Source organism: Hyperoodon ampullatus (genome assembly GCF_949752795.1).
Source record: "Hyperoodon ampullatus genome assembly, chromosome: 5".
Lineage (NCBI taxonomy): Eukaryota > Metazoa > Chordata > Mammalia > Artiodactyla > Ziphiidae > Hyperoodon > Hyperoodon ampullatus.
This window is the reverse complement of record NC_136918.1, coordinates 132,401,010-132,415,414: the sequence shown is the minus strand read 5'-3', so window position 1 is coordinate 132,415,414 and position 14,405 is coordinate 132,401,010. Positions and strand designations below refer to the sequence as shown.

General features: G+C 35.6%; 1 protein-coding gene across 1 annotated transcript; it reads left to right on the top strand.

Moving 5' to 3' along the window:
• Positions 1–13,686: 13,686 nt before the first annotated feature.
• Positions 13,687–13,959, top strand: KRTAP21-1 (keratin associated protein 21-1; the record flags this gene model as incomplete). The annotated part of the gene is made up of 1 exon (XM_079704802.1): positions 13,687–13,959. The coding sequence occupies one exon, from the start codon at positions 13,687–13,689 to the stop codon at positions 13,957–13,959; it is 273 nt and encodes a 90-aa protein (XP_079560928.1).
• Between the last annotated feature and the right edge of the window lie 446 nt (positions 13,960–14,405).

Below are 14,405 nucleotides of genomic sequence, written 5' to 3'. Positions count from 1 at the left end.
GCATTTAACACCAAGCACAGGGAGCCTTCTGAGCACTGGGCCTTGTGCACATGCACTGGTTGCACAGCCATGCAGTTGGCCCTGATTGTGCCTCATAAATGGTGTGTACTCAGCATATGTTGGGTAAATTGAATTGATTTGCTTCATGACTGTCTAGCGAAGAATCCAATTAAACTTGTGTAAGCAAACATCATTATTCTAAACTTGTTTGGAGAGAAGGCAGGGGAGAATTTGCTATGTGGGTGGAATCATAACACAGATCCAATTTTAAAGGATTGCACGTGTAGTGGGGACTTCTTTGGGGACAGGGATAGGCATAGGCAATAATGATGGAAGTCTAAGCTTCAAGATGACATTTACTTTATGGTTTAATTTTATAGGATCATGATTAAAGTTTTACACAGGTTCAGATCCAGAATTGAAGCACTTATAAACAGCCATATTAATTCTCTCTTAAACCTATCTTTGCCTATCTCTTCTTTCAGTAGGAAGAGGAGTAGGCAATTCCGACCTCAAGGGACAAAGCTTAGAGCAGTATGATTGGAAGAGCGAGTAATAATGGTATTTTGCTCATGAAGGGATACTTGGAACTCACAGAAACATAGTTAAAATTATCCACTCACATTTTGTTTATACACTTTGCCCTATGGAGGGCAAAGTGAAATGTAAGAAATGCTCTGTTAATATAAAAAAGCAAAGCATGGAGGTTGACAACTTACGAAATGCAAATATTGGCATTTTGATGTTTTTAATGATAACTAATTTATTAAATTCTGTCTCTTCTTGAAGTCAAACTTGAAGCATATGGAATTTGGAATCAAATGACTAAGTTATATTTCTATCATTAAACAGCTGTGCTATTCTGGCCAAGTCACTTAATTTTTTAAATCTCAAACTATTGGGTGTAAGATAAGCTCAAGGATGTATTGTACAACAAGGGGAATACAGCCAATATTTTGTAATAACTGTAAATGGAAACTAACCTTTAAAAATTGTATGAAAGTAAAAATATAGGGACCAATAAATAAAATACCCTCCAATTTCTCTGGATCTCCAAAATACCCCTCAGTATTGTAGTATTATATTATTTTATATAAAGTGTAGAGAGTGATAACAATATTATTAGTCTTGTCTAATAAGGATAAACATATACACACCCTATGCAACATATATGCACATACACACACATGATTTCAAAGCCACTGAATTTAATTAGAGGATGAAACATTTACTTTGGTCTTTGTAAGGTCATGAGTCACATGAGAGATACATTTTCAATGGAGATGGGGTCATGAAAAAGAAGTCAATGTTATTCCAGGCTTATTATTAACTAGGGAAAACTCTGGGGAAGAGCAAATTAAAGAGACTTCTTAACAAATTTGAAGTGCCTAGTAAAATGAGCTCTTTCGAAGCAAATTGTTATGTCACTGAGCAGGCTGACTCAGTGTTTCCCATCCACACCTGACTGCATGTAAAGGTCTGCGATTGTGGGTAACACTCTGATTTTCAGACTCCCTTGCTTCCCACATATACCTTACACTGACACTTTTAGCTCCTAAGCATCATGAGTTGTTACTGCTATGGAAATTCCTATGGAGGTATAGCTACAGTTATGGCTCTGGCTATGTCTATGAATGAAGGCACTGTGGTAGTGGCCGTATGGGTCAAACTATGGATCTGGCTGTAGTTGCCATGGCTACTATTCATTTTGCTACAGGAGATGCTATTTCTTTTGCTGTTGGCAAATTACTACCAGAATATCCTTTGCTACTGAAGTGACAAGTGGAAATCTGTTCCAAGGAGTAGTCATTGAATATTTTTATTCCTTTCAAATGTTTTTGTCATAAATAGGTTTTGATAACAATGGAAGAAAGAAGGTAAAGTTCCATTTGTTTTCTGAAATTTAACTCTTACATCTATCTCATGCTTTCTTTCTATGTTGCGTCCTTGGCCATGAGCATTAGTGCTCCACAATGGGGCAAACTGGTTTCCCAATGAAATGCTTCTTTGAATCTATCTAGTCTGTGTCATTAATCTTATTATAATGCATCACTGACTACAGGTTTTGTAACTTCCCTCTTTTTTAATTTTTAATTTCTTGTGCATCCCTGTGTCTTCATTGGTTTCTCCAAACATTTCTCTTCAATAATTTACTGTTTAGCCATTACTTACATCTAAAATAACAAATACATACTTGTATATGCATATACACAGAAAGAAGAATTATTTATGTGTTTATGGGAATGAAACTGGTATTGTCTTACAGAATGGATAGGAAGAGAAAGAAATATGAATCTAGGAGAATACAGGGAAGCTGTGATGTGGACCTGAATTGGATATTGACACAAATAAAGGGAAAGAAGTGACAGACTTCTGAACCCCTTGAGAGGGTAAATCTCTGAATTCTGGACATGATGAGGGGGAAGATAGAAGAGGTGTCCAAGGAAGAGAAACTTAGTGGAAATGTATCCTTATAATACCTAGACTTGTGAGGAAAGAAGTGACATGAGTTATCAAAACATATTTAAAGGCTTATAATATGGCAGGAGAATTGGATTTGCTTCTCGTGTCCCAGAAATCACAGTTGGAACTAATAGGTGATAATTACTGGGAAAATGACTTCTAAATAAAAAATATGTTTCCAATAACTATGGCTCTGAGAGCTGAACTGGCTATTCCACTGGAATGCATGTGATGGAAGCTGCCTGATCATAGGCAAGGAAGGCGAGATCACCACAGTGAGAACTCCAGGGTAAGTGGTGACCTAGGGTACATTCAGGACTGACATTCTGTGAACTGTTTGTCAAGAATGACTCAGAAGTATTGAGCCTGACTAGCAGAGAAAATGATGTTAGTACTCTAGAAACAAGAAAGTAAAGGGGGATATTCTTTCTCTGATTTGCGTCTTCTGTTGCAGGAGTAAGGAGAGTGGATGGAGGGGGGAGTCAGCTTTTCACACTGCAAAGTATTGTAGAAAATAGGAAAAAATATCGTAGCTGGTGTGAGCTTCAATCATTCTGTCTTTAAGTAAAATCGTGTCAGTTCTTCTGGATCCTCAGCAGTGTAGGAAGAAGTTGTTATCCAGTGTAGAAGCTAAGGAAAGAGAGGTAAGGTTTGTGGTGTGGCAGATGTTGTGGACAACTTATCTGTGTATCTATCTATTATCTATATTCTATCTATCATCTATCTATATCTATCATATCTATCATCTATCTCTCTCTATATCATCTATCATTTATATCTATCTATCATCTATCTATCTACCTATCATCTATCTATCTATCATCTATCTAATCTGTCTATCCAAGTGGGCTCAGTTGTCAGTGAATTCATAATCTTGTGTAGGAGTAACATAAGATTAAAAATAGAATGAAGTAATTGTTTTTATAGCCATATGTTGTGAAAGTTATAAAATATGGAGGATTATTTAGTGTTGTGAGCATCAGGAAAGAGATCTGAGAAGAGGAGGCACTTGAGTTGAGGCCTGAGTAAGAATTGGCCAGTCAGATAGTGGAGTGGGACAATAAATCTTTGTGTCCATTTATTATCACTCCTGGGGGACGTGTAATCACTAAGCACATCTAGAGAGGAACCCTCAGGCTTTCCCTGTTCTCTTAAGAGTACCTAGAGTGCAGTGCATACCTCTTCCGTGAGCAGGAGAGGGCCTGGCCAGAGGAGCATATGCCAGGGAACCCACCAGCTGAAGACTATGAAGACTTGGCTCTGGGCTTCCCTGGTGGCGCAGTGGTTGAGAGTCTGCCTGCCGATGCAGGGGACACGGGTTCGTGCCCCGGTCCGGGCAGATCCCACATACTGCGGAGTGGCTGGGCCCGTGAGCCATGGCTTCTGAGCCTGCGCGTCCGGAGCCTGTGCTCCACAACGGGAGAGGCCACAACAGTGAGAGGCCCGCGAACCGCAAAAAAAAAAAAAAAAAAAAAAAGACTTGGCTCTGATACTCCTCTGCTGTGTGACTTCAGGCTAGTGACTTGATCACTGCGAGGTTCGGCTTCTTTCTCTCAACACTTGTTTGTCAAGTACCCACTCTGTTCATTTTATGATGTGAAAATGAATTGAGATAATGTGTATACAGACACTTTCCAACATACAATAGAGATGGACTGGTTAGAGGGAATGTTTTCATTGTTTAATGAGAGTTTAGATTAGAAGATTTTGGGGGATTTGAAGCTAGAAAAAATATACTCTAAGGGGGAAATTTATGTATATTACTAATTATGGGAATCTCTAGAACATATTTCACATGGATAATGAAGATTTACTGTTTAATAAATCTTTGATCTTGACTAAAATGTCTTATTGCAAGATGATACTTAATCCAAGCTATCAAAATAGACATAGTCTTAAAAATAAAATATTTTTCTTTGGACTGATCTTTTTACTCTTGTGGATTTCAAAAAAGTCCACATCAAGTTTTTACATGATATGTACCTAAACATGTTCCCAAGATATATGCTTTAAAAATATAACATAGATTTCTGAACTTGAAAATATGCATGATTCCATGCCCCATGACATAATGTTGACATTGTATTTTTGGTAGTAAATTACTATACAAAATGGCTCAATCAGGGTGCAAAAAGGCTGCTAAGAAGGTAATTTATATTCTGGGGGGTTTTGCTTCCTTATCATAAAAACAATTTTAATTAAAGCATATATATATGTATCATAGAGTGACCTCTTTTGAGTTACAAATCTATTACCTTAAATTCAGACTAAATCAACATTTCAGAACAAATAAATATGGGTATCTGAAATCTATTATTAGACAAGAATTTAAAACTATGGGGTAAGAAAAATGAGATTTTTAAAAATTAATTTTTATTGGAGTATAGTTGATTTACAACATTGTGTTAGTTTCTGCTGTACAGCAAATTGAATCAGTTATACATATACATATATCCACTCTTTTTTAGATTCTGTTCCCATATAGGTCATTACAGAGTACTGAGTAGAATTCCCTGTGCTATACAGTAGGTTTTTGTTAGTTATCTATTTTATACATAATAGTGTGTATATGCCAATCCCAATCTCCCTATTTACCTCTCCGGCCCTCCCTTTCCCCCTTGGTAGGCATAAGTTTGTTTTCAACATGTGATTCTATTTCTGTTTTGTAAATAGGTTTATTTGTACCATTTTTTAAGATTCCACATATAAGGGATATCATATGGTACTTTTCTTTCTCTGTCTGACTTACTTCACTCAGAATGATAATCTCTAGGTCCATCCATGTCACTGCAAAAAAAAAAAAAAAAAAAAAAGGGCTTCCCTAGTGGCACAGTGGTTGAGAGTCCGCCTGCCGATGCAGGGGACACGGGTTCGTGTCCCAGACCAGGAAGATACCACATGCCGCGGAGTGGCTGGGCCCGTGAGCCATGGCCACTGAGCCTGCGCGTCCGGAGCCTGTGCTCTGCAACAGGAGAGGCCACAACAGTGAGAGGCCCGTGTACCGCAAAAAAAAAAAAAAAAAAAAAAAAAAAAAATTAAAATTATTTAAATTAAAACTTATGTTTGGATTCTAAAAAGCACATTCTTAAATAACATGTATTAAAATGATAATCACAAAAATAAATATTTATAGCCAAGGGGAAAAAAGACAACTGAGATAAAAGGAATAGCATTTACTGAGTAAAATTCCTGACCCAGAGCATTAAATAGGCATGCAATATATGAAAAACAGTTATGTAAAAATAGTTAGGCTCCATTTTAGAAAGAAGAAATTGGTGTTCAGACAATTTAAGCATATAATCAAATATCTTATAGTTTATAAGTGGCACACCAATGTTTGAACATATGTTTGACTTGATCCATTCATTTTTTATGGAGAAATAGTAAGTTCAAATTATGTGTCAGTCACTGTACTCATAGCTGGTTATTCAAGGATGCACAGAATAGAGATTATTTCTACTGTTATAAACCAGTATCCAAGATCTGAATGGAAAGGTATTAGAAATAATGCAATAAAGATAAAAGTCTTTTTCAATAATCCAGGGGTACTGTGACCAGAAAGTGTGTGTTGGCAGTGGCATTGAAAAGTAAAGTGTCTATTCCAGAGAATTCATGAAGTAGAATTTATAGTTTTGAATTTTAAGGAGGACAGAAAAGGTAAGAAACTGAAGAATAAGAAAAATTGGAGTGGGAATATATTTTCTTTATGTTTATGGTTAAGGATGAAACATAGCAGAGTGATCAGATTAGACTGGAGACCAATACCAGGAAAAATAGGCAGAATGATTTCTCTGAAAGAAAAATGTCTAATAATGAAAGTTCTCAAAAATTGAAATTGGCAGCTTTGTGAAAATACCTGTTGAAGGCATTCAATAAAGTACTCAATCACCACTCATTCCTTTGTTGTTGAAATTCAAGTATCCAGTAAAACGAATGATCTTCTTGACCTTATATTCCCTTCCAACTTGGATTTCATGGTTGCTACAGTAAAAAATAATGTAAATTTTGGAGTCTGCCTGATTCTGAAGATGTTGATTTTAAATAAAACCCAGAAAGTAAGATAAGCAAACAAATCAAAACGAAACAACCCCCTCTCCCCAAACAAACAAAAAAAGCAACACTTGTTTTTTGGACTGAATGTTTGGTCAGGGAAAGACTGGATGTTTGGTATAGAGTGACATATTTTAATTAGTGAGGCAAGACATTGTTTCCATAAACCTTGACAAGTGCTATGACATGTATCTGCACATAGGAGCCAAGAGGAGGATGAACCAATCCAGACGTTAGCAGTGAGGAAAGTCATCTCGCAGGAACTTATCACAGGTCTGAATTTTGATGTGCAAACAGATATTTTTTTAGCTGAGAATTAAGGTGGCAAGAAACACATTAATAGCAGAAGAAATGATGCTCATTTTCCTCTTTTATATGTTGAAAAGGTAAATGTGGTAGGATTATTTGGAAGAAAGGGGACACATTATATTTCAAAATCACAATGAAAATTTTTGTAAAAGGTTGAGAACTTCTGATTAATGTACGTATAAATAGAGGGCAAAATTGAGTTTTGTACTACTTTATGTCATGAATGTATTAGGAGGGTGGGCTTTTGCTCTAGGTATCAATGTTATCTACTAAACTTTAGCTTCTGAACTAAGCATACAAGGAACAGTAGTGATAGGAGAAGGAAAGAATGATTTACTGAATTAGGGGAATGCACTAATCTCTCATAATTCAAAACTCTGATAAGATCTGTATATGAAAAAATTTAGACCCTGGTCTGAGGTTTCTGATTCTTCAGCCAAATAAAGTTGGTTAGATTGTGAAAGTCTCCTCAGTGGTATGTATTGTTAATACTTATGTAGCTACAAAAAAATGGGAGAGAAAGGAGGGCTGTCCCACCTGTGAAGGACCTTACTTTGCCTGGTACATGGAAGAAGGAAATATAACAAGAAACTTACCTACAGAACACTGTCTCCACACTTATAAGTAGTTACTCTTCCAGTGGATGTGGTTGGCTTTGAATGATCAGATGTTGATCTGTTTCTTGGGATTTGAGGAGAGTTGGACATGGAGGAGGTACGGAACACTGATAGAGTTGGAGAAGCCTGGTAAGAAGTCAGGAAAGGAGATAGGAGTATTACCTTTCCTATGGCCGGAAGCAGGGGTTTTGGAAAGATGAGAGAGAAAAGGGGGCAAAAATTTCCTACATTCCCCAACAAGCTTGTTTTATAAGATACATATTAAATGAAAGGAGACTTTGAAAATGATTATCAGTTTTGGTGCACATGATTCTACTGAGAAAATTCTTCAGCAGAACATATTAACATGATGCTCTTTAAATAAAAGTGGAGTCTCCAAAACAACAAGCTATTTTAAGCAAATTACTATTGATTGTCAACAGTGACTGGCACATAATGGTTGCTTACATATTTGTTGCCTGTGTCAAGGAATGAATGTTATGCTCTGCCAATTACTGACAGTATATAAAGGTCCATGGGAAGTAGATGACACACACACTTCAGAAACATCCTCTTGCAACCCTCCTGAATCCACTTCCCTTGACAACATGTTTTGCAACTACTACGGCAATTCCTGTGACTACTGCTGTGGAAACAGCTATGACTGTGGATTTAGTCCCTATTATGGCTGTGGATATGGCTATGGATGTGGCTGTGGATATGGCTCCCATTATGGCTGTGGCTATGGAACAAGATATGGCTGTGGATATGGCTCCTGCTATGGTTGTGGATATGGCTCTGGCACTGGCTACTTCAGCTACCGACCAGTTTGCTATGGGAGATGTTATTCTTGCTACTAGAACATCACCATCCAAGGTCCATTCGCTTCTGAAAAGACATTTAAAGATAATGCTGATTCAAAGATCTTTAGGACACAATTTCTATATCCAAGAAATTACATGTCTGACAGAGGTATTGACCTCTACCAATTTTTAGATTGGCATCTTTGTGGCCTGAAGTCCACGGTGGTAACATTTGCCTATTTTCCAAATGTTAGCCTTTACTCCCTTAATCTCTGATTCTCTGTATTGATGATCCTAACATCCTATTTTTGGGGAAATCCCTTGCTATCAATAAAAATTGTTCATTGTTTCTAACAAATATCTGTGTATTCGTTTGTGAATTAGTCTTTTTTGAGGTGTTATGGTGTCTGTTGAAAATTGGGCTAGTATCTTGCCTGAATCTCGAGTTTTTCCTTGATATAATATAAGCATTTCTTCTTATATTTGCATCAGAAATAATACCTCTCCACTTATTTCTCGTATCCCACATGCTCAGGCACTCACATACTCAAGCACAAATCTCACAGTATTTCAGAACTGTGCTTTGCAAATCGCTCTTTGTCTGGGACGGAGCTGAAGGGGAAAAGAGGAGGAGGAATGCACTTTAAGCAGTATGTTAATGCAGAGTCTAAGGTAGAGAAAAGGTGGCCTGAGTGCTTAAAGGAATAATGGAATGAAAGAGATACTTTCCAGAATTAATGAGAAATTATAAGCAGAGCTAGGTATTAAAGTACATGAAGAAAAGAGAACTAGGAAAGGATAAGTTAGAATAAAATTATTCTACTGTATCATCTGATTTTGATGGAATTGCAAATATATTTATTTGCACGTATTTATTAAGATTGAGGAAATTTATTCAAGTCACTTAATTGACAAATAGTTTTGAGTAGTTTTGAAGGAGTCTCATTCTATACAGTGAAGACACAGTAGGAAAATTATAGATGAGTTTCCTGCTCTCACAGTGTTTACATTCTAGTACGTGAAGATAAAAAAAGTAAAAAATAATTAAGAAAATTTCAAACTGACAGTTGGGATGGGGAGAAGAAAACAGCTTAATGGGAAAGAGAGTAAGGACTGAAGTGTTAGAGGGATAGTTCAGGAGGAATTTTGAACTTGTGGCAAATGAACTGATGTCAATTGCAAAGAAAGACAGAAAGGACAGTAGTAAGTGTAAGGGGTGAGAGAGGTTCACTAAGTTTTGGAAAAATATGATTTATTAAGCATGTATGAGATAATTTGTATATCCAGAAAGGAATCTTCACACACTAGCTCTTAACATACCTTCAAGATCTGAAATGTTGTGACTCCTTAGTTAAAGAACATTTGAGACACTCAGCTTTATAGAAATGAGAAAATGGTGAAAATATTTACAAATATCCTACAATTTATATGTGCCACACAAATGTTTGACTTCATCCATTTTCTTATTGGAGAAATATTGATTGAGTGCAAATTATGTGCCAGACACTATTGTGAGAGATGATTATTCAGTGATGTATAGAATAGATATATATTTTTTGTTTTGGATCAATATTGTGAGGTTTGAATGGAAAGGTATTAGAAGTAATGCAATAAAGATAGAAGACTTTTCAGTAATCCAGAAGTATAGTCATCAGAAAGTGTGTGTTGGCAGTGGTATTGAAAAGTAAAGTGTCTAATCCAGAGAATTTGTGAAATAACATTGATAGTTTTGAATTTAAATGATGACAGAAAAGGAAAGAAACTGGAGAATAATAAAAATTGGAATGGAGATATATTGATATTTTCTTTATGCCTAGTGTTATGGATTAAACATAGCAGAGTGATCAGTTTATACCAGTGACCAATATCATAAAAAATATATTCATTAACTGGAAGAAATTTGGCTAATAATTAATGTTCTCAGAAAGTGAAATTGACAGCTTTGTGAAGATTCCTGTTGGAGGCATTCCATAAACTACTGGATCACAACTCATGTTTTGTTTCAAAATGTGAGTGCCCAGTAGAAGGAATCATCTTCTGGAGTTTATACTCCCTTCCAACTTGGATTTCCTAGTTGTTACTATAGAAAAGTTACTTTAATTTTGATAAGAAATGAAAGAGGAGAAATAACAAGTGATACCACAGACATACAGAAAATGATAAGAGAATACTATAAACAGTTACATGCCAACAAATTGGACATCCTAGAAGGCACAGACAAATTTCTAGAAACATACAGAATGCTGAGACTGAGTTAAGAAGAAACACACAATTTGAACAGACTGATCACTCGAAGTAAAATTGAACCTGTAATTCAAAAAACTCTCAGCTAATAAAAATCCAGGACTGTAGGATTTCACAGGGGAATTCTACCAAACATATAAGGAAGAATGATACCTATCCTCCTCAATCTGTTCCAAAAAATTGAAGATGAAGGAACACTCTCAAATTCCTTCAGCAAAGTCACCATTGCCCCAATACCAAAACTATACAAAGACACTACAGAAAAAAGAAAATTATAGCCCAATATTTTGAAGAATATGGGTGCAAAATCCTCAACAATATTTTAGGAAACCAAATTCAATAGTACAGAAAAAGTTCATATACCATGATCAAGTTGTATTTATTCCAGGGTCACAAGGATGGCTTAACATATGCTAGTAAATCAATGTGACACACCACATTAACAAAAAAAAAAAAGAAAGAAAAAATCACATGATCACCTCATTAGATGCAGAAAAAGCATTTGAAAAAATTCAACATCTATTTATGATAATAACGCTCATCAAAGTGGGTGTAGAGAGAAAATATCTCAATGTAGTAAAGGCTATTTATGACAAACAGCCAATATAATATTCAATGGTGAAAATATGGTCATTAGACCAATGAAAGATTTGTCAACTGAAAGAAAATTTTCTAATAATGAATATTCTCAGAAAATGAAATCAGCAGCTTCGTGAAAATTCCTGTTGAAGACATTCCATAGACTACTGGATCATAACTCATTTTTTTGTTGTTGAAATGTGAGATTCCAGTAGAAGGAATCAGCTTCCAGAGTTTATACTCCCTTCCAACTTGGATTTCATAATTGTTACTATAAAAAGTTACTTTAATTTTGATAAGAAAGGAAAGAGGAGAAATAACAGCTGGTACCACAGACATACAAAAGATCATAAGCGATACTATGAACAGTTATATGCCAACAAATTGGACAGCCTAGAAGAAACAGACAAATTTCTAGAAACATACAGAATGACTAGACTGAATCAAGAAGAAACAGAATATTTGAACAGATTGATCACTACAAGTGAAGTAGAATCTGTAATTTCAAAAACTCCCAGCAAACAAAAGTCCAGGACCAGAGAGCTTCACAGTGGAATTCTATCAAACATAAAAAGAAGAACTTATACCAATCCTTCTCAAAATATTCCAAAAAATTGAAGATGAGGAAACACTCCCAAATTGATTCAACAAGGCCACAATTACCCTGATACCAAAACCAGACAAAGAGATTATAGAGAAAAGAAAATTATAGTCCAATATCTTCGATGAATATAGATACAAAAATACTCAACAAAATATTAGCAAACCAAGTCCAATAATACAAAAAGGATCATATGTCATGATCAAGTTGGATTTATTCCAGGGTCACAAGGATGGATTAGCATGTGCAAATCAATCAATGTGATACACCACATCAACAAAAAGAAAGACAAAAATCACATGATCACCTCAATAGATGCAGAAAAAGCATTTGAAAAAATTCAACATCGATTCATGATAAAAATTCTTGTCAAAGTGGGTGTAGAGGGAAAATACATTAACATAATAAAGGCCATTTACGACAAACCAACAGCCAACATAATACTCAATGGTGAAAAGGTGAAAGCCTTCCTGCTAAATTCAGGAAGAAGACAAGGATGATCACTCTTGCCACTTCTACTTAAACTGGAATAGCCACAGCAGTCATAAGAAAAAGAAATGAAATGTATGCAGATTGGAAAGTAAGAGTTAACACCATAACTATTTGCAGATGATATGGTACTTTATATAGAGAACTCTACAATCTCCACCCAGAAACCATTAGAACCAATAAACGAATTCAGTAGGTTGCATGATACAAGATTAATATACAGATATCAGTTGTTTCTATATACTAATAATAAAATATTAGGAAGATAAAGTAAAACAAATCCCATTTAAAACTGCATCAAAAATTACCTAGGAATAAACTTAAACAAAGAGGTGAAATATCTATACTCTGAAAACTATAAAATTTGATGAAGGAAATTGAAATTGATATAAAGAAAATGAAATATATCCTGTGTCCTTAGATTTGAAGAATTAATATTATAAAAATGGCCATACCTCCCAATGAAATCTACAGATTTAATGCAATCCCTATCAAAATACCTATGACATTTTTCACAGAACTAGAACAAATATTTTTAAAATTCACAGAACTAGGACAAATAATCCTTAAACAACCCTAAAATTCATAGAAAAATATTTCTAAAACTAGGACAACAAAAGACCCCCAATTTTCAAAGCACTCTTCATAATAAAGGGCAAAGCTAGAGGTTCAACCCTACCAGACTTCAGACTATACTACAGTGTGGTATTTGCTCCAAAACAGGCACATAGGTCAGTGGAACAGAATACAGAGCCCAGAAATAATCCCACACACTTATGATCAATTAATCTATGACAAAAGAGGCAAGAATATACAAAGAGAAAAGACAGTCTCTTCAACAAGTGGTGCTGGGAAAACTGGACAGCCATATATATAACAACGAGGGTAGAACATTCCCTCACACCAAATACAAAAACAAACTCAAAATGGGCTAAAGACCTAAATGTAAGACCTGAAAATATAAAACTCTTAGAAGAAAACATAGGTAGAACACTCTTTGACATAAATTATAGCATCATTTTTTGGATATGTATCCTAAGGCAAAATAAATAAAAGCAAAAATAAACAAATGAGACATAATTACACTTAAAAGGTTTTGCACAGCAAGGGAATCAGTTGAAAAGATAAAAAGATAACCTATGAAATGTGGGAAAATATTTGCAAATGATGTGACTGACTAGGTGTTAATATCCAAATTATACAAACATCTCATACAAGTCAAAGACAAAAAAACCCAAACAACCCAACCAAAAAATCAGTTATTGGGCACATGATTCTACTGAGAAAATTCTTCAGCAGAACAAATTAAAATGATGCTCTTTAAATAAAATGGGAGTATCCAAAATAACGAGCTCATTTTAAAGAAACTATTATGGATTGTTAACAGTGACTGGCATATAATGGTTGCTTGCATATTTGTTGTCTATGTCAGGGAATGAATGGTATGCTCTGCCAATTACTGACAGTATATAAAGGTGCATGGGACACAGACGACACACACACTTCAGAAACATCCTCTTGCAACCCACCTGAATCCACTTCCCTTAACAACATGTGTTGCAAGTACTATGGCAACTTCTGTGGCTATGGCTGTGGAAAGAGCTATGGCTGTGGATTTAACCCCTATTATGGCTATGGATATGGCACTAGATATGGCTGTGGATATGGCTTCTGCTGTGGCTGTGGATATGGGACTCGCTATGGCTGTGGATATGGCTCAGGATATGGCTGTGGTTATGGAACCAGATGTGGCTGTGGATACGGCTCTGGCTACTGCAGCTATTGGCCAGTTTTCTATAGGAGATGTTATTCTTCTTGCTGCTAGAACATCACCATCTAAGCCTTGTTTGCTTCTGAAACAACACACCTAAAGATAATGGTGATTCAAGGATCTATAACCCATGATTTCTATATCCAAGAAATTACGTGCCTGACAGAGACTTTGACCTCCATCTACCCATTTTTAGATTGGCATCTTTGTGGCCTGAAGCTCCATGGTAGCATCATCTGACTCTTTTCTAAATGTTAGGCTTTACTCTCTTAATCTCTGATTCTTTATTATGACTGTGTTGATGATCCTAACATTGTTCAGTTGGAGAAATCACTTATCCTCAATAAAAATAGTCCATTGTTCCTAATAAATCTCTGTGTATTTGCTTGTAAATTAGTCTTTTTTGAGATAATATGGCCTCTGTTGAAAATTGGGCTAACATATTGCCTGAACCTTGAGTTATTCCTTGATATAATACAAACATTCCTTCCTATACCTGC